This window comes from Acinonyx jubatus, chromosome C2 (genome assembly GCF_027475565.1).
Source record: "Acinonyx jubatus isolate Ajub_Pintada_27869175 chromosome C2, VMU_Ajub_asm_v1.0, whole genome shotgun sequence".
Lineage (NCBI taxonomy): Eukaryota > Metazoa > Chordata > Mammalia > Carnivora > Felidae > Acinonyx > Acinonyx jubatus.
In genome coordinates this window covers 59,654,084-59,674,565 of record NC_069384.1, presented here as the reverse complement: position 1 = coordinate 59,674,565, position 20,482 = coordinate 59,654,084, and the positions used below count along the sequence as shown (strand labels likewise).

The window sequence follows — 20,482 nt, the reverse complement described above, 5'->3', positions numbered from 1 at the left end:
TGAAGGAAATGAAGAAAATTACTTTAGCCCTGGTAAACCTTAGAATCTAACAACCAGAAAGAAAGATTCATATAAAATCAAGAGCTAGGTTGTACCATTCAGACTGTCAGTGCCATGGAAGTTGATAAACTAAGAGAAAGATCTATGGGCTGGGCATGCCAGGGAAGGGTCCAAGCAATAAGCAGTCAAGTTTGGGGACTCCCAGGGATTTGCAGACTTTGGGTTGGAGGAAGTGAGTGTGGACGGACATCTCCACCAGTATGAGGAATACAGATGCCTAGGCAGGGGTGTGGGATGGGGGAAGGGTCTTAAGGAGAACTCTGGGCTGAAAGGTGACCTCTGTGATACTATGTTCACATACAAATACTATGTTCTTGCAACTCAATCACTGAATCCCTAAGTTCTCCTGATACTCTAGGCAATAGAAAATAAAGAAAAAGAAAATATTTCATGATGCCTGGTTTGCCCTTACATGAGTTTTGTGAACCGTAGCAGCATCTTGATGGATTATTAATTTTAATAATTTAAAATAGCTATGAATTTAATATACTGGGTGATGTTTTGCCGCTCACAAAGTGAGGTGGACTGCCTGCTCTGTCCCATGTCCCTCTGCGGGTGGCATCCATACTGCACACAGAATGAAAACAGCTTTCCCACCATTTTCCTACTATTTCAACTACTGCAAAATCTCCCACCAGTCCACCCTCCTGGAGTAAATGGATCATTTATGAGTTAAGCTTCCATGTCTTGAAATCAACTTAACTGTAAACACAAATATGGAAACTGAAGGCAACAACAATACCTTGTTTTCAAAAGTCATCATTATCCAAGATATGTTTGACTTTTTAAAAGTTTGTCTCACTTCAAACACAAAATTTTAAAATACTTACAGAGAACTTGCAGATCCCACAGATATATCTGCAACTCTTAGCATTCCTTACGTCCCAGTTTTTAAGAGTTTGATAATTCGAGATACCCTGGTTGCTCCCAACAAGGTCTGATGCCCCCTCGGGGACCTCTGTGGCATCATAAGCAGTGCCAGGCACAATAATGATAACATTAATTCTGCATTTTATAGCTTACAAAGACTCAACCACATTTTGTTCATCTTCCCAAGAGCCTTAAGAAGTAGATATTATTATCACCATTTTACAAATAAGGAAACATTTATAATGAAGATCAGGAGGTTAAGTGGCTTATCAAATGCCATAAAGCTCAGTAGCAACACTTAGCACTTAACCGGGTGCCCCCACCCCTTCCAGTCCACAACACACCCTAGGTACTTCTCTTCTGATCTCTGTAAAATCAACTAGACTTCTAGCACCAGAGGATGTATTCTTCACAACATTCTGACATAAAGTCAGAATGACTGTAGTCCAGGGCAAATCCTGTGATGCATGTCTATTCCTGCATAACACCTATGACTTGCAAACCTTTAGAGGACCGTAGCCCTGCTTAAATGAACACAACCCCTTGGCTACCTCAGATACCTTTTGGGGAAGAGTCTGAAATAAACAAATGCACAGCCTGCTTTTCACCTCATGCTTTGTTTTTATCAAAGAAAGTCCACAGGAGAATGGAAGAGGACCTCCATGCTTATTCCTGGTGGGAGCCCTTCCACATGCATAGCATCTGTAGACCCATCCAATGGCTTATAAACATACTTCTTCTGTGTTTTCTCCACATGCAAGAGACTTACTAGAATTGTGATGTCTAAATTAACTGATGGGGCACTTTGGGGGGGGCTCAGTCAGTTAAGCATCCAACTCTTGATTTCAGTTCAGGTCATAGTCTCAGGGTCATGAGGTCGAGCCCCACGTCAGGCTCTGCGCTGGGTATAGAGCCTGCTTGAGATTCTCTCGCTCCCTCTGCCCTTCCCCAACTTACACACATCTTCTCTCTCCCTCTCTCATGAATGAATAAATAAATAAATAAATAAATAAATAAATTTAAGTTAATTAAAATGAAATAAAATTTAAAATTCAGTTCTGTAGTCACATTAGCCTTATTTCAAGTGCTCAATAGCAACGTGTGGCTAGTGGTTGCCACACTGAATGGTACAGATGCAAAACATTTCTATCATCAAAGAAAGTTCTACTGGATAGTACTGTCCTAGACTCTACCTTCTGCAAAAAAATTCTATCAAACATTGAAGTTCATAATTCGGACTTCCTGAAAGCTCAGGCTCTTGCACACATAAGGCTCCTCTGAGCCTCTTGACAGGTGTACTTTGGAGTGGATGCAGAAATTTACTAGTTACAGCCCTGAAGCAGCACTGGGAAGACCCAGAAGATGGAACCAAATTCACATCCCCCAGCTGGCAGCCACAGCCATGCTGCTGCTTCCCTCTGCCTTGTGGGGACGGCGTGCCCACCAGAATGCTGCCATTTGCACACAGCACACAGCCACCCTGTCTGTCTAGCTTCAGCACTGATGGAATCCGTATGAACCTGAGTGCGTGATGATTCATCCCCAGGGGCTGACAGGTGAGAAGGAATGAGTCATGAAATAAAACTGCTTGAGAAAACTCTATCTACTATGAAGATCACCTACCTCAAAGCTCTATGACTCAAAATTTCTCATATTTGTTCGGGATAGTTCTTTGGATTAGAGATCAGACTGTACGTGCCCAGGCTTAGAATGTGGAGTAATTCTAAGGGTCGGGAGCCAGTACATTTATTCTTCCCCAAACTCTCATTCTTTAATTCATTTATCTTCCCTTCTCCTATCATGAAATCCAAGAGGGGATCCAAGAGAGCTTAGGACCACTTCCTGTCTGCACTTAATAATCTCCTAACTCCATCTCCCCTATAATCCTCTCCTATGTGTTTCTCAAAAGACATAATAAGAGGAGAAAGTCTCCTCAAACCCTATGTTGAATGAGAGCAAAAGAGAGAGACCACCAATCAGTGATGGACACCCTTCCCTGGTACCAGCTGTGCTCAGGTCCAGAGTCTAGTGCTGCATGGCCCAATCAAGATATAATGGGAGCCACATATGCAATTTTAGATTTTCCGGTAGCCATATTAAGAAATTAAAAAGAAACAGGTGAAATTAATTTTAATAACATATTTTAATCCAAAATATCCAAAATCCTATCATTCTGACATGTCATCAATATGTTTAGATTACTAACGTGATAGTTTGTTTTTATTACACACAACCAGCCTTCAAAATCTAGTGTGCATTTTATACTTACAGCACAGTACATCTCAATTCAGACTATGACATCTCACCTGCTCGACAGCTACCTGTGGAGAATGGCTACCACACCGGACAGGACACCTGTCCAGGAATCTGGCTTTTAGGGAATTGTCTTCTCTGGTTCTCCAAGGAAAATCTAGTTCAGTGGATTCCACTTGAAAATTTATTTTCTGTCTAATTCAATCTCATTTTAGCAACCTGGCCCATTTATAGCATCTATGGGTTCTTTTGTATTTTTATCTCCATCCAAATGGTATTTGTAGATATTTCCCTGTCACTATAATCATGTTAAATAACACCCAACACTCAGTCCAGCCTTGACCTCAATATATGTCTCCTCCAAAGCAAACTGTAGCTCCCTTTTGTCAGTACGTTTTAGTTCATTTCCAATTCGTGAATGGTATTCTACTCCCAAGCCGTTTGCACTAGTTCGGCAAGAAGAATGTGCTGGGCTGCCATGGCCCAGAACAGCATTTGACATGCATCTGTCTGTCTTCCAAAGGACTCAGCACTCCGGACAGATTTGGGCTCATTGCTCCTAAGTACATACCTATTTGGTAGAGAAGCGAGAAAAATAAAAATACAAATCCAAGGAGTAGGAGTTGAATTTTCTTCTTGCTCAGCCTGCCTACTTAGGGAGCAGAGCAATACTTCACTTCAGCTGTTGGCAAATGACAGCCTTGCTTCACATCCTCTCTCATTTCCTGTGCCCATGAAAGAAAATCTGTCACCTCCGTGCCCAGCATTCCTCCTCAATCCTATAAGAGAGGTGATGGCAGGATAAAGTCCTGATTGTCAGCTAAACAGAAACTCGCACTTAGATGCCACCCAAAGCCCAGCACAAAGAGGTCAGAGGGTGAATTTAAGGGTTCAGAGCAGCTAGTGGGAGGGTGTTCATTTTTAAACCCTCAATCACTCTTTTTTCTCCCCCCTAGGAAGAGTCCCTGTTTTAAAAATCCAGGTTGTCCTTTTGGTGGACACAGATTCTTTCCTCACAGGCTCCGTGGTGGGTTGACAGAGAAAAGGTGGATCCTGCCCAGGGGCTAAGCTGCAGCCCCCCCAGCAGGCAGCTGGAAGACCTGGGGTCCCCTGCTGCAGCCCATCCCTGGACTCCAAGCACACCCAGCAAAAGGAGACTTGAATTAGCTTCTCAGGGAGTAAAATCTGAAGCCCTGTTGGCTCCCTTGGTGCCAGGATCTTCCATGTGGGAATTTCAGTAGTTCTGTTCGGTTTCTCTGACCTCCCTGGACAAAATTCCTGCTCTGACCACATAAGCCTCACTGTTCCTTCCATCCTCCCAGGACTTTGCCCCAGACAAAGCCTATCCTGACCACCTCAGCCTGTACCACATCTCTTCCCAAAGACGCATGTCTTGTCTCCCTGTCTTCTTACTACCTTTAATGCAAATGTCATCACCCCATTTAACTTTAAGGTTTATAAAGGCTGAGACCTGAGAGGGTGGGTTAGTCATGCCCAAATCGCCCCATGGAAGCCAATGCCCATGTCATGCTTTGTTCATAAAATGCCTTGAATATGTGAATGTTGATGAAAATGACCATGACAAATGAGATGATCATATCATCATCATCATCCATCACAAAACTACAGCCCAAAGCCCTGCCCAGTGCTCCTGTTGGGAATGCATTTCTCAGAGCCATAAGATCCGCTCAAACCAGGTCAAGTTATTTTTTTTTTTAACTTTGCATTCATAATCAAGACACAAGCTGTTCACTCTGGGTCTGCCACCAGGGAAGGGAAAGGCAGAGGAGATGTAGAGAAGAGAATGACATTCATTCACTCAACTGAACATACACACCCACACACGCAATTACAATAATGGAGACTGCAGACCCTTGTACATCATCCACCTGTAATAGCAGAGACAGGAGTGTATCTCCCAGACGATGCCTCTGGGAGCTAACTGGTCTCTGCTGGGAAGCTGAAGCTTCCAAGGCTCCTGTAACTCAGGACGTTGAAGTATTCATGTGGCTCGGCACAGTCATCTCCCCTCCGCTCTGTGCAGAAGACCACGGGCACAGCCTCTGCCTGGATGCAGCTTCCAGCAGATGACAGAACGCCGGCACTCCATCCCTCCTGTTCACGAGGCATTCTCCTGAGGCCACTTTCCGAAGAATGGGCTCTGAGAGATTTCTTCTGAAAACAAACAAACTACAAAGTGAGGAGGAGGGGATGTCATTCAGAAGTTATTCCCCAACATGATACATAGTTACAATCATCTCTCTCTTCCTTTCTTACACACACACACACACACACACACGCACACAAGCAAAGTTGTGTTCTTACCAATACCAATTCCTTAACCCTTAATTTCTCAGCCTCATCGCAGCTAGATTTCAGTACTAACTACTCCAGTGAAACCACCCTTGTTTCATGCACATGCAGTGACCCCCACACCCCGTGAAGCAGCTTTCTGTCTCAATTCTCTTGTTCTCTTTATTGCCTCTGACACTGCTGACCTCTTCCTTTTGGAAATGTTCTCTTTCCCTGGCTCCCACAATATCACTCTCTCCCGGTTCTCCTCCTCCTGCAAACTCCCACCTTCACCTTTAGCCGGACCTGCTTTTCTCCTGCTCACACATTAGCTCCCCAAATAAAGGGACTCCCCAAGCTCTGCCCTCTTTTTTCTCACTCTGAACACTCTCTCTGAGTCACCTCATGTATATGGACCTCTACAAATACCATCTGCCCTCTGAACATTCCCAGATCTCTACCCAAATTACCCCGGGCTCCAGCCCCAAGCTCCAGACCACCCAATGGCCAGTCACAGCAAGCTCAGACTCACTCTGTCTCAAATGAGACAATCATGTTCCCTCCCCGACAACCTGCTCCTGTCCCTATGTTCTCTTTCCTGGTTCACAGCACCAGATGACCAGAAGCCTAATGTTAAATTCCAATCGGCCATAAATTCCCAACCAATTTTATTCCTAAGTCCCTCTGAAATCACTTCCCTCTTCTCTATTCCTACCCCCACGTCTTATCTCGCCCTGTGCTTCCAGCACCCGCCTACCTCTGAACTCCCTCTTTCTTCTGGTCCAACTTTCACATGGCCACCAGCACAGTGGTAATTTAGAACTGGAAGTTGGATCACACCATGCTTCTGCCTAAAGCCCTTGGATGGCTCCCCTTGCCTACTGAAGGGTGCTTAATCTCCTAGAGGGGCTGCAGGTGGATGTCAAGGGGTTTGTAAAACACCGTAGGTTAGTCCATAATTTCACTACATTCCCTGCAGAAGATTGTGTGTGATGCCCCCCAAAACACCTTTGGTGATTTGGTCACACTCACCTTTGCAGCTTCATCACCTGTGGTGCATCCCCACTCAACACTCCAGCTCCTGGCATACGGCCTGGGTGTCAGGCAGGGAGCATTTATTCAGAAGCTGTTATGAGCACATACTGGCTAGCTTCTTCATGTCATCTCAGCAACAACCCTACTGAAGTTTCTGCTTTAGAATGAGCTCATATGCAGACAGGTGAAGCCACTTACCCAAGGACAATCCCCGTTCTGACTTGGGTCCAGGCCATGCTCTTTCTCCTCAGCCAGGCTGCCTCTCATCTTATTGCTTCTCGAATGCCATGCACTGTTTTCTGCCTCCCCCAACTTTTTATATGATCTCCAAAAAGTTGTCTACTCTTTCCTCCAGACTCAGCTCCATAGCACATTGTCCAAGAAGCCTTCCCTGACCTTCTGTGAGAGTGACATTCTTCCTGTTCTCTAGATGTTCTCTGTTGTAACATGCAATGCTGTCTAGAACTTACCTGTTTACCCCTCTTACCTATCCAAACTGTGGGCTCCCTGAGGGAAGGATCTCTTTGTAACCTCAGAGCCCATAACAGACATTCAATATATGTTTTGGGACTGAAAAGTGTGTGTTCACACATGCATGCGCGTGCACAGGCATGTGCACACACACACACACACACACACACACACACTCTTCCTCAGCCCATACCTAAAAGAACAGGATTTTCCAAATCAAAGGGACTCATAGACAGCTACAATTGCTATTATGGGAAAATAGAACAGACAGTGAAATCTGTTTGGGAAAACAAAGGGTATGAGGTCAGCCATTGCCCCCATATGAGAGCATCACAGGTGAAGATTGTGCTAAGCCAAGGAAATCAAAGACCAGTAGGCACAAGCAGGATGGCAGAAGAAACACCTAATGGCATCAACTGCAGAGGTGACACCCTCTCAGTCTTACTGGAGACTCTGCTCTAAAGTATGTCACTCACTCCCACCATGGGGTGCGTCCACGGGTCTGGATGACAGAATTACAAAAAGCCACACACAGGCTTGGAAAATAACAACAAACACAAAACCAAATCCCATTCTTCCCATCATCTACTACTTCCCAGGAGAGGAAATAGCATCCTTACTGGCTAGTGTGAGCTCAGCGGTGTACGCATATAGGCTAACGGGAAGGGTGGATAGGCTGCACGGATGTACACCATGAACAAATATCAAATATTAGGGGTGGCACTACACTGCAGGCCTGAGGAACTTGGCCTAGATAGAAGCCATGGTCTTAGAAGGACACACAGGAGTCAGGTGGTCTCTTCCCACTCACTGTTTCATTCATTCCTTTTCAATGCAATGGCTGCACCCTTACCATAGGTATGAAGAAAAGGGGTCATCATTGGTCATGCTGATGCTGTGCTAAAAGAGTGCTACATCCCTTGATGCAACCCAATCCATTTCAAACATATAAATATCCAATTCTTTCTCAAAGAACTGATGGTGACCTTTGGTGCTGGTGTGTTCTCATTTCCACTCTTAGACTGGCCACCCTTGCCCTGGAATCTTGACAATTTTGGCTTCCAAAGTCTTCTGGGAAATGTAAACATTCCTGAGATGGGTCTCTCAGCTGCTCAGTTTTCATTTAATCCCTGTGTATCGGGGCTCTGTCATTGCCAGTACAAAAAACAAGCCTGGGGCTGAAGTGGTCCTATAGGAGCAAGAAGGGAGACTGCAGCTGGGTCCTATGAGGACAAACACTGCCCCCTGGGAGATGTGAGGAGGACAGACAGTGGGTAGTCAGTGTTATGGAGCTGGACACAGCCATCTCTCTTTTCTCTCACAGAAGATCCCCTAGGGAAACTCTTTGCAATACCTGCTTAGCAAACAATATCCATTCATTTAGTCATAATACATCCATGCAATATCAATATTTTTGAGTACCAAGTATTATAAAGTGCCACGGTAAATAAAATCTATAATAATTACAAGAACTTAATAACTAATACTTATTAATACATGCCGGGAAAAATGCCAAGTGCCTTACATGAATTACTTGACTGATGTTTTCCCACAACGCTATGAGAGCTGCATCATAATTATTCCCACTTTATAGATATTACCATAGCTACTGAAGTGGTACAGCCAGGATCCAAAGCTAGGTCTGTCTGATTCCAAAATCCACGCTCCTAAATAATGCAACGAATGGGCTCTCCGGGTCTATAAGGAACGCTGTTGGCACCCTGCTCAGATCCTACCTGCTAGACCAGGGATCCCATTCCCCAGACACTAAGAGTATGGGCTGTGGGCAGCTCACTTCTCTGGGGAATGGTGGTTGGGCCCTGCCCTCTCTGGTTAGCATATGGAATTGGGGGTTGACTAAGGTGGGTTTTCAAAAATCTGGCTCCCTGCCTCAAGGTACAGCCAACTTTGCATACAATTAATTCTTGCTGCAGTCAAGTCTCCAGCTGAGACAAAGTCTGGCTGAGCTTTCTGCCCTTGGCCCTATCCAGCTACTCCTTCACTACCCTTCTTCACCTGAGAGTCCATCCCAGTAAATCACTCTCACCAAAATTCATATGTCAGGATCTATTTATGGGGATCTGATCCAAAACAGTTGCTCCTGGAAATGGCCCTAGAAGCAGACACAGGATGGTATTGTGGAGGGATCCCTCCCCAGCTGGATGGGAATACGAACCCCACTGGTGGTGGTGGAATGGGATGGGACACAGATGGAAGGGGAATCTGAGCTGGTGCCACATCACTGACATTTGCGAAGTATGGAAAAAGAGTGGTTATTCAAACTGTGGGATTGAGTAGTTTTTACTAAATTCTCCCCAGTACATGGAGCGGGGAGCATGACAGGCTCAGATCTCTCAGCACCTGGAAGCAAAGTGTGAAGAGTCAAAGCTCCTTCTTGATAGCATTTCAAGAAAAACACATCTCTGGCACTGAAGACCAGGCACAGGACCTAACTGTAAGAGAGATAGAACTTCAAAGTGGGCTGGATTGTAAGCTTGTGCAAGTCTCTTATGCTTAGAAAAGGAGAGATATCTATGACTTGAGAAGAGGATCTCTGGGTAGGCTCACTGAGAACCACCTGCTTCTCTTGTATCCTATGGAGCTACAAAAATGGCCCACTTCTCCTTGATGGAAGTTATGGCCCTGTTAGGACCTGTGTCCCCTACAGGCCATCAGCCCCATATTTAGGGCAAGACTGCAGCCTACAGTACCTGAGGGAATGCCAGGAATGCTTAAGGAGGAGAGAGGTTATACCTAAAGGACACGGCCAACATGTACCGGCAGCAATGGGAGAACATGTCTGGGAGTGAATTCTCAGAGTGAAGGGGCATGCTGGGCAAGCAAAATATGAGACTGGCCAATATTGGGACACATCTCGTGACTTAAGATATAACACCCTCACAAGGACTCTGGGAGACAATACTAATACACTGCTGTCAAGAGAGATACCAACACCACTTTGGCAAACTAAGGAAGAAAGAACCCAAACCCTCAGACAAGTAGGATGCAATGATGGACGTATGTAAAATCATAAGGAACATATATATATTGGTCTCTATCCTCAGTTTCTACTAATATTTAGTCTTTAACCCCAGTTCCTGACACAATGCTCCTTAAACTCTTATAATTTGCTGAGTGATAGGAATGTTTTACACAGGACTCCTAAATGGCTTGGAATTTCCTGGTGATAGGAGTGTCTTTGTTCCAATGAGGTGACATTGGGTGGCCTCCAGGATGGAGGCTGGTCACTAGAAAGACCAAGCCATGATTAGAAGCTTGGAACTTTTATCCCCACCCCCCATTCTGCAGAAAAAGGAGAGGGACTGGAACATGAGCTAATAATCAATTTTGCTTACATGATGAAGTCTCCATAAAAATCCCACAAGTATGGAGTTCAAAGAGCTTCCAGTTTTCTAAAAATATCCACATGCCAGGAGGGTAACACCCCCCAGCTCTCCAGGGACAGATACTCTTGTGCTTGGACCCTTACTGACCTCATCCTGTGTATCTCTTTCATCTGGCTATTCATCTGTATCCTTTATCATATTCTTTATTATATAACAAACCAGTAAATGAGAGTCAGTGTTCCTCTGAGTTCTGTGAGCGGTCAACAAATTATCAAATCCAAGGAGGGGGTTGTAGAAACTTCAATTTATAGTTGGTCAGTCAGAAGTACAGGTGACAGTCTGGGACTTGCAGTTGGTGTCTGAAAGTGAGGGAAGTCCTGTAGGACTGAGCCCTTAATGTGTGGGTTCTGATGTTAACTCCAAGTAGATAGTGTCAGAACTGAATTGATTGTAGGACACCCAGATGGTATAGAAGAATTGGTCAGTGTGGGAATAAACCCACCCATCTGTTGTTTAGAAGTGTTCTGTGCAGTGTTAAGAGTAGAGAAGAAGAAAAAAACAGAGTTTTCCCCAAATAACCTACTAAATCAGGGATTGGCAAACTAAGGCCCATGGCTCAAATCTGGCCTACCACAGATTTTTGTACTGCCCGTGAGCTAAAAATGATTTTTATATTTTTAAGTGGTTGAAAACAAATTCAAAAGAAAAATAATATTTCATGACACATGAAAATTATATGAAATTCAAATTTCAGTGTTTATAAATAAAGGTTTGTTGGCACACAGCCATACTCATCCATTTACATATTGTCTGTGGTGCTTTCATGCTGCAATGGCAGAGTTGAACTGTTGCAACAGAGACCGTATAGCCCACAAAGTCTAAAAGATTTACTACCTGGCCCTTTACAGAGAAACTTGGTCGATCCCTGTACTACATAATTGTGAAAATCCAATAGCTGATTATGTTTCTAGGGAAGATCCAGAGGACACTCTTTTACAAAGGTGAAAAAGAATGTGCTAGTGAAGAAAGCACCAGCATCATTGGGAACCTCAGTGGTATCTCTCCTCTGTAGGCTGGGGCTGAATGCTTTTATAGACCTGGATCCCTAGTAGCAATAGGAATGAGGAGACCCCAAAATGATATAGGGGCAGATGGTAGCACTTAAGAAACAAAGTGGATGTAGTTACTGCAATGGCAGCCTGACCCACCAGGATATTAAGATGGCTAATAAAGCACAGTGTTCCTCAGATAAATATGGATGGACAACCAACAGGGAGGGGTGTTGCTTATCTATGGACGAGAGATCAAGAATACATGAGAGAAGGCTGAGACCAGCAACCCGCCCCTGGAAAGTCAAAATCTCTTGCCCAGTTTCCAGGTCTGTGAGCAGCAAGGGTGGATACCATCCGTTCACCCGCCAACTCTGCTCTCCAGCCTTCTGCACCTGATTCTGTTTCCTAAGAAGACGGAACTATGTGTACTGCATCAGCAGGCTTCCTTGCCCTCAGGCTTGGGTTTGGGCTCAACCAATGCAGAGCAACAGTAGAGGATGAAGGCAAGGAGAGTGAGGTGAGGGTATATATATATATATATATATATATATATATATATATATATATTCCCCTGGCATTCTCTCTGCATAGTTGCCTTAGACTGGCTATAACCTTCAATCAAAGATAACAGTACTTCTCAAGCTGGTCCCCTCCACATATCTCTCCCTTTCCAGGTTCTAGTAATCACCTTCTCCCCTTTCCCTTAAAGACTAGGGGTGACAATACACTGCTACACTTCTCCTAATGGTTTCCTTAATGCTGCCCAGTACTTCGTAACTGTCTGTTTTAAACTGTCTTCAAGCCACCCGCCTTGAGAGTACTACATGTTCCCAGCTGTATCTAATTATATCACTGTACAATTGCTGAAAATCAAAGAGAAAGAAAGTTTTTAAAGGAATGAGAAGAAAAAGCCATATCTTCAAAGGAGCAAAAATAAGATTCCCATAGTTTCTCAACAGAAATATGGGAAGCCAGAGACAATGGAAAATGTTTTCCATGTCCTGAAAGAAAGTAACTGCCAACATAGAATTGTATACCCAGCAAAACAAATATATCATTTTTAAATTAAGGAAAAATTAAAAATATTTTCAGACAAAAAAAAACAAGATAATTCATCACCTACACAAAAGGAAATATAAGCAATATTATTCAGACAGAAGGAAAATGATCCTAGGTACAAGACAGGAAATGCAGGAAGAAGTAAAGAGCAACAGAAAGGGTAAATCTAAGTGAATAGTGACTCTAAAAACAATATTAATTTCTTGCAGGGTCTAAAATATATATAAAACTAAAACACATGGTAATAATAGCAATAAGTTGGGAAAGTAGGTAAAAAAGAGTTAATGTGCCCTAAGATTCTTGCAAAATCCAAGACATGATTAAAGCACTAATTTATACTGTACTTGAATAAGTCAGGGGTATGATTTGTAATATCTACTGTAACCACTAAAAGAATAGCAAATCTAGCATAATTACCAAATAGATCTTTTTATAATAGTAAGTACTTAATTCAAAAGACAGCAAGAAAGAGTAGGTGAAAAAACAGGCAAAACATATATGAAGAAAATAAGGTGGTACCTGTAAACCCACATATATCAGTAATAACAGCACCAAGCACATGGTCCAAAGAAAGAAATGTCAGGGATGAAGAGCTGGGGTTGTTCACTGAGCCAAACCCAGTTTGGGGGGAAAGTGAATCAGGAACAAGGGAGCAGGGTCTAGGATGAGGTGGAAAACGATGTTGGTAATCACAGACTTGCTTTCCCCCAAATGTTTGGTAACTGAAATTAAGGCGACCTGGGATGGCTTTAAAAGTCCAAAAGGGCAGACAAAACAGGGAGCAGAAATTCTTTCATTCATCCTAATCAGTAGCTACCAGTTTACAACACAAGCACATTCATCTAATTCTTCGTTGTTTACAAGGCTGTCACAGGTACTGTGCCACCTGTTCATCACAGCTCTGTAATACAGAGCAAGTAGAATCACCATCATCCCCACTTTCTGGATGAGGAAATGGAGACCCGGGAGACTCCACAACTTTCCCTGTAATCACTCTCAATGCTGAGCTCAGACACAACATCATCTACTTCCCCATCCAGCACTCTTTTAGCTGCATGACCTCTTAAGCTAGAGCAACAGAAGATGTATAGCCTACTGATCTTGCCATGTACCTTTTTCCCCTAAATTTGGGGAATGTTTATTTCTCATCCTGTAGAACTGCTGAGTAGCCCAACACCACAGAAGGTTGTTAAAATTACATAAGCTAACACACAAAAATCCCTAGTACCGAGTAGATGCCCAAAATACAGCAAACTCACAATAGATAAATCAAACTCTCTAGGGAGTGGCTTCAGGGACAGGCAAGAACTAGGAGCTGTAGGTGACAGCAAGATGGGAGGGAATACAGGTCCAGGCTTTCTGCAGTTCCCAGACAAGGAAAGGGACAGAAGAAGAGCATAAACAACTTCACTGAAAGGCAGAGCAAGGACCGTAAAACAGATATGTAGGGCAGCGGGGGAGAGCACATCAAGGTCTCTCTCTGGACAGGAAGGGGACATGAAAGGACAGGGTGGCAGGGGCAGAGTGGCCATGACTGAGATGTGCAGCCACAGTCTTTACCTTTCTGGTCAATGTGACCACCACGATGACTGCCATGCAGATGACTGCCAGCACTATGGCCATGGCTCCAAGCAGTGGGATCTGGAACCCAGCGCTGCGCTCAGCCACTGGAGGGGCGACAAAGTGGAGATGGGGGGGTGAAAGCCAGAAGCAAAGGGCAGCCATTACACAGGGAAGCCTCTGTGTCAGGGCACAGAGGTGCAGGCTGGCCAGGTCTTTCTGTAACCATAGGACTGGAGTCTTTAAGCCCAGCTCCTTGAAAGGAAGAGCATCTACCTGGCTCACTGTAAAATCAATGGCTAATCTCTGGAACCAAAGCAGACCATTGTTAACACTCCCTTCCTCTATTTGACAAAATTACTTTCCATGCTAATCATGAAATGAAACAAAAAATAACATCCAGAAAAAAAAAACCCAGAGAGTGAACATTTTCTTAAATTTCACATTTATAATCATACTAGTAAAAAATGTTTAATTAAAAATTAAAATAAAATTAATTCATTAAAGCACAAAAAAGAGGGGGGAAAGAATATAACCTTTCACATTAAACCTGTAACATTTTTCCATCTGTGAGACCCTGGAGAGAGTAACGTTCTGGAGGTTTATCCTGTTTTTTCTCAGCACCTGGCACATAGCAGGTGCTTAATAAATATTTGCAATATGGAATTAAAGCATGAACAAATGAATTTCCACTAAGACATAAAGTGTAAGGAGAAGAAGCAGAAAGGGAGTTTTGAAAAGAGTGACAGCTGATCCAAGGACAGCGAGAGAGAAACAGAACAATTGCTCAGATGTGTGCTGTACTGTAGGTAGAAGGGTTTCCAGGCTGCCTTGTCCTATTCCCACCTCCTTCCTAGGAGCTTGGGCAGATCCCAGGGGTGCAGGGAAGTTTTGAGAGAAGGGTGTAGCAGAGGCAGGCCCTCTTCCCTCTAAGGGCTTACACTGTGGGAAAGGTGGCTAAGGAATGCAGTCACTAAGGACAAGGCAGTGCCCATAGACCCATACGGTACCAGGGGGGAGGGAGCCCAAGCTCCCCAGGATGAGTTCCTCTTGCACTGCAGACTCAGCCTCTTGCTTTGGCCACAGGTAGGGGAAGAGGGCAGATGGGGAGCAAAGTAGTCATGGAGAACACAGCTTCTGGGGGCAGAAGGGCTGTGGCGGGCTGTGCATAGAACCAGAAAGGATATAGGCTCTTCCCCACATGCAGCATTGACCTATGTCAGAGCCAGCCAAGAAGCAGCATTGAAAAGAACTTTAAAGTAGCCTTTTATCTTCTCAGTCTACACATATTTTGCTAACTCATAAAGCTTAATCTCCAACACAATCGATAGTAACAGGCAGAAGCTCTGAGGGTCTAGGGGCACCTGGGTGGCTCTGTTGGTTGAGGGCCTGACTCTTGATTTCAGCTCAGGTGATGATTCTGGGGTTGTGGGATCAAGCCCTGTCAGGCTACACGCTAAGTGTGGAGCCTGCTTAAGATTCTCATTCTCTCTCTCTCTCTCAAATAAAAAATAAAATAAAATAAAAAGCAAGAAGCTCTGAGGGTGTAATTTAATGGAACCGGATCATCTGTGTTAAAACCAGCTCTACTGCTTTGAGCAACTGTAAGGCCCAGCCTCCACCTCCATCAAATAGTGACATGGGAGTGGCTGGCAGTCTGAGCTAACAGTACTTACCATGTTCCAGGCCTTGTTTTTTTCTTTTATTCTTTTTCAGTTTATTTATTTATTTTGAGAAAGACAGAGACAGCATGAGTGGGGGAGGGGCAGAGAGAGAAGGAGAGAGAATCCCAAGCAGGTTCCACAGTGCTGTCAGTGAAGAGCCCAATGCGGAGCCCAAACCCACGAAACCGTGAGATCATGACCTGAGCCGAAACCAAGAGTTGGATGCTTAACTGACTGAGCCACCCAGGCGCCCCATTCCAGGCCTTGTTTCAGGGCATTTTCTTGTAGTATGGTATTCAGTCCTATGTTAGAACCTCATAAGGTTACGTCTATTTTCATTTCACAGATGAGAAAATCAATGCACAGAGAAGCTGAGTAATCTTGTCTGAGGTCAACAGCAGCACCAAGATTTGGACCCAGGCTCTCTGGTGTCATAGTCTGAGCTCATCACCACTCTGCTATACTGTTTCTCAGATGCAAAAATCTTTTCCCACTTTGCAGAGAACTGGTTTAAGTGTTCAGGTGATAATGAATGTGAGAGCACTCTGGAAACTATGAAGTACCATACAAAGGTAAATTATTATGTATTTACATTTAGCACACACTGTGTTTTAATCCTTTGTAAAACTTAAAAGCTAGGGGCGCCTGAGTGGCTCAGTCGATTGAGCATCTGACTTCAGGTCATGATTTCGAGGTTTGAGAGTTTGAGCCCCACATTGGGCTCTCTGCTGTCAGGGCAGAACCTGCTTCAGATCCTCTGTCTCCCTCTCTTTTTGCCCCTCCCCTGCTCTCTCTCTCTCTCTCAAAAATAAATAAACATAAAAAAAAAAACACTTAGAAGTTAATTCTTTCTTTTTATTTTTTTAAATGTTTATATTTGAAAGAGAGAGAGAGACAGCATGAGCTAGGGAGGGGCAGAGAGAGAGGGAGACACAGAATCTGAGGCAGGCTCCAGGCTCTGAGCTGTTAGCACAGAGCTCAAAGTGGAGCTCAAACTCATGAACTGTGAGATCACGACCTGAGCCAAAGTCAGACACTTAACTGACTGAGCCACCCAGGTGCCCCAGAAGCTAATTCTAATTTGCCTGGTTAATCCTAAACCAATAAATGAGAACCCTTCCCAAATGACCTTAATAAGTGTTCTTCCTAACCAACACATATAAGATGCCCTTCTTACCCAAAACAGTGGCTCTCAGTTCTGGCTGCACATCTGAATCACCAGGCATGCTTTTAGAATCTATTACATCCCAACTTTGCCCCTAGAGATTCTGATTAAATTGGTCTGGGATGCGGCTCCAGCATCAGTGTCATTTAAAAGCTCCCTGGTGATTTGAATGTGAACCAGGGTTGAAAGACCCTGTTCTTACAGTGTTTAGCAGGAACACATCTTCTGTTCTGGAGGATGAAAGTTCATTAGCCACCCTGCTCCAGAGAGCATACCTGAGCTTTGTAGGACCTCCAGAAAGAGTGTCCCTCTGTATATCCCATCGGGGTAGGTGTGATAGGTACAAAAGTATTCCCCTGTATCATTCCTGGTCAGCGACTGCAGGGTGAGGCCCAGGTTGGGGCCAGGGACCACTCGCTCCCTGAAGGCTGGGCAGAGGTACCACCCCAGGTTAGCATGATGAACGGCCAGAAGTTGGTCCTGCTGCTCCCAGTTGACCTGTGTCACTTTGGCAGTGGTAGAGGAGAGGCGACATTGCAAGGTGACAGAGCCACCTTCCTCTGCAGAAACGTTCCCCATTGTTACTATCCTGCCTGACACGGCTCCTAGGGAAGGGGAGAAAATGTGCATGAGTACTATGTCAACAGCTGTCCTGGAATGTTCCTATAGAAATCCTAAAGGGCTTTGAGGCTAGAGTTGGTCTGTGGAATGACAGTGTCTCCTGTCCATCCTGTCACTCCCCACATGGACTATAACTGCTACACTTCACCCACTCAGGATATGCTGCTATAATCTAGCTTCATGACAAGCTCTTTGATTATTTCCGTGTACTTATTTTGTCTCCCTACCTACAACATAAGCCCTGTCAGCCACCACTTTTGTTTTACTTCATCTTCCAGCAGCCAGTTCTACACTGGGCACACTATTCCTTGAAGTAAAACCTTGCTGTTTGTCTGACTGCTGTTTGAGGTGCCTGGAAAAACCTTCAGGAAAGCCACAAAATCCAAAGGAAAGGAAGACCGGAGAGAAACTTGTTTCTCCCAGACAAAACCACCCTCCTCAGCACTGACCACCGCCCATCATCTGGGTACAGTTCCACCCTCAAATGGTTCAAAAAAAACAACATACAAATTAAATTATAATATAGTGTCTCAATATCTGTGCCCCCCTCAGAAACATATGTCTATGATTTTTATTATGGAAGGAACCATATCTAATGTAAATTCAGTCTATAATGGTAGACTCTCTGGAATCTGTGAGGAAGACATTTTTGATCCACAGAAAATGTACAATGTCTTTCTAGAAGTTTCCTCAAGGACAGAAGAAAGAATGATGAAATGGGAGTGAACTTCTACAAGCAAACTGATCATCCCTCCTCCCTGTTTCCTTTCTCTCCCCATTTCCTTTCTTGGGTTGGCCAGTCAGACACCCCAACCCCAAGGCCTCCATCTGCCACCCAAAACAGAACCTGCTTCCCAGACGCTGCCTTTTCTCACATGAGGGGCCACAGGATTCTGAAAACCATGCCTTTCCTTCCCTCACTTCCACTCCCAGACTTACTTCCTCCTTCTGTTTCTCCAGTTCCAGGCTGGATTTATAGGCCTTACCTGAGGTGGGGAGGGGAGCCTGCCTCAGCCCCTGTGCCCAAATCAGGAGGAGATACCACTGCATGCTTCTGCCCAGCGGGGGGCCCACAGGAAGCAGCCTAGGCCTCTTCTACCACGGAAACTGGAGGACTGTGGCTGGCAGGCCAAAACTGAGCCTATGAGGAGAGAGGGTCTCGGAAAAACTGAGTTCAGCAGAAACAATGTCAGAGACAGATTAAAAAAAAAAAAGCTCTCAACAAGTACACAAACTGCATAGGGTGAGCCACAAGAAAGACCATGAAGGAAACACACTAAAAAATAAACAAAAATGTGGTTACAGACGCATTGGTCTTTGGGTTACTATTAGTTAATCTGCTGTTTTTAAATTCTGTCTTGATGCACTTGTTTTGTATCAGCCTTTGTCTAACAAGCTCAAGGGCCCTGTGTATCTGGTAACGCCCAAGATTCTGAAGAGCCTGTGGAGGTCACTGGGCTCCCCTGGCTTCATCCTACTAAAAAATGTGCACCCATTAAGAGAAATCTAAGTTTGCACACTTTACAGACCAAGACTTGCGCTTGAAATCTAATGAGCCAGTGAACAAGATGCATTTACTTCAGAGACTAGATGTGGGCAGGACAAAAAGTCTCAGACAACAGAACAACTTTCCTTTAAATAAGGTCCTCTTCTTGAATCTGATTTCTTCTGTCTCGTCTATCTGGACTGAGATTTTGTTGAACTCTGGCTTAGTTTCTCTAACCCAGCAGAGTCAGAGGAGACCAGAAGAGGGAGTTTTCTTATGACTGGTGACCCCCCATCCCCTGCCCATGAAAATCACTAGTGCAGAGGATTGATGAGCCCCAATTACCTGACCCTGGAAAGGAGCTGATCAATACTCATCTGGAGTTTCCAGCTCATTATCAAGTTGTACTGTTGACCCATCCTTCTTCCTTCCTTCCCTCTGTTCTTTTATTCACTTGAGAGTCCAAAGAGCCTATGAAACACCAGACTCAGCACCAAGCTCTGGGAACACAGGATGAATAATCACAGCCCCTGCCTTCAGATACTCAAAGCTTGCTCTCCAGTGAAGCTACACTCTGGGCGAAGGAGGTGGAGGGTCTCTGTTCACCTGCCTCTAGGGCTCACCTCTGCTACCTTGGGCATGTTTCATGGTGCACATCCTGAAAATCTGCTGTTCCACCAGGAGGAACATCTAAAGCCTGGTGCTGTGCCCCTCCACTCCAGAGAAGCAACCTGAGTGTTCCACACTGTCCACGCTCCTGTCCTCCTGTTCCCCTTCTCCCCCACAGGATGCTCCATCTCAAACCACTTTCTGTCTTCCCTGGGTTCCACCCATTCCTAACTGGGTACCATGACCCATGCACCATAGCCCCATAGCCCACCTCCAGCCTCTTAGACAACATATGCCTCATCAACTTCTCTCTGCCCTAACTCAGCTTCAAGGCTCACATGGAGAGACATCTCTTCCAATCTCCTTTCAACAGTCACAGTGCCTGAAGCTGAGGAAGTTGTAATACCTAATGTGTGTCCAAGGGAGGGTTCAGAAGTTGAACAGGCAGAGTGTTTCCAAAACCGGCTATCCAGGCAGAGAAGCCCAGGGTGGGAGAGCTGAGAGCAAGTAGTGGAAATTAGAGCACAGAGAGGGGGACACTGGAGTTTGGGTTATAAAAAATTTACAGCCTGGGTTTCCACAGTAGGATGGGTGAAAGCCATAGAGGTAGGATCTATCTTATATAATAAGAAACCCCAAGAAACTTAGACTAAGTTTTTTAAAAAAGGTTAAAGAGTTTCTCTAATTGTTTCTTTTTTTTAAGTGTCTCTTTTTTTAAGTTTATTTATTTATTTTGAGAGAGAGAGAAAGAGAGAGAGAGCCCCAGGGAGGGAGGAGCAGAGAGAAGGGGAGAGAGAGAATCCCAAACAGGCCCCACTGCTGGCCTAAAATGTAAAGCACACCCCAGCCTTTCCCTCGCCCTGCAAACCCACCGCCCACTCCATCAGCTCCAGCTAGAAATCTGTGGCCTGGAAGAGATCATAGCACAGGGTGAGGGG

The 20,482-nt window shown here is 44.6% G+C and overlaps 1 protein-coding gene across 5 annotated transcripts; it reads right to left on the bottom strand.

The window, feature by feature from the left end:
- Window positions 1-414: 414 nt before the first annotated feature.
- Window positions 415-20,199, bottom strand: TIGIT (T cell immunoreceptor with Ig and ITIM domains). Of its 5 annotated transcripts, none has more exons than XM_053220889.1 (5): window positions 18,436-20,199; window positions 17,104-17,433; window positions 14,000-14,106; window positions 5,073-5,373; window positions 415-3,962 (listed from the first exon to the last, which is right to left on the bottom strand). In XM_053220889.1, exons 1-4 carry the CDS (start codon window positions 18,497-18,499, stop codon window positions 5,122-5,124), a joined length of 753 nt encoding a protein of 250 aa, XP_053076864.1. In that variant the 5' UTR covers window positions 18,500-20,199; the 3' UTR covers window positions 415-3,962; window positions 5,073-5,121. The 5 variants fall into 5 exon arrangements, with proteins under 5 accessions (XP_053076864.1, XP_026916691.1, XP_026916690.1 ...); XM_027060890.2 differs by having other exon boundaries at window positions 415-3,754; XM_027060889.2 differs by having other exon boundaries at window positions 416-5,373.
- Window positions 20,200-20,482: the final 283 nt, after the last annotated feature.

What these genes read in the sequence shown, in the direction of transcription:
- TIGIT (XM_053220889.1), bottom strand. Translation starts at nt 18,499, where the DNA reads ATGCAGTGGTATCTCCTCCTGATTTGGGCACAGGGGCTGAGGCAGGCT. An exon ending in GGCTCCCCTCCCCACCTCAG is followed by an intron (nt 17,434 to 18,435) that starts GTAAGGCCTATA and finishes CCCCTTCCCTAG; the next exon opens with GAGCCGTGTCAGGCAGGATA. An exon ending in TGGTCACATTGACCAGAAAG is followed by an intron (nt 5,374 to 13,999) that starts GTAAAGACTGTG and finishes CTCACTTTGTAG; the next exon opens with TTTGTTTGTTTTCAGAAGAA.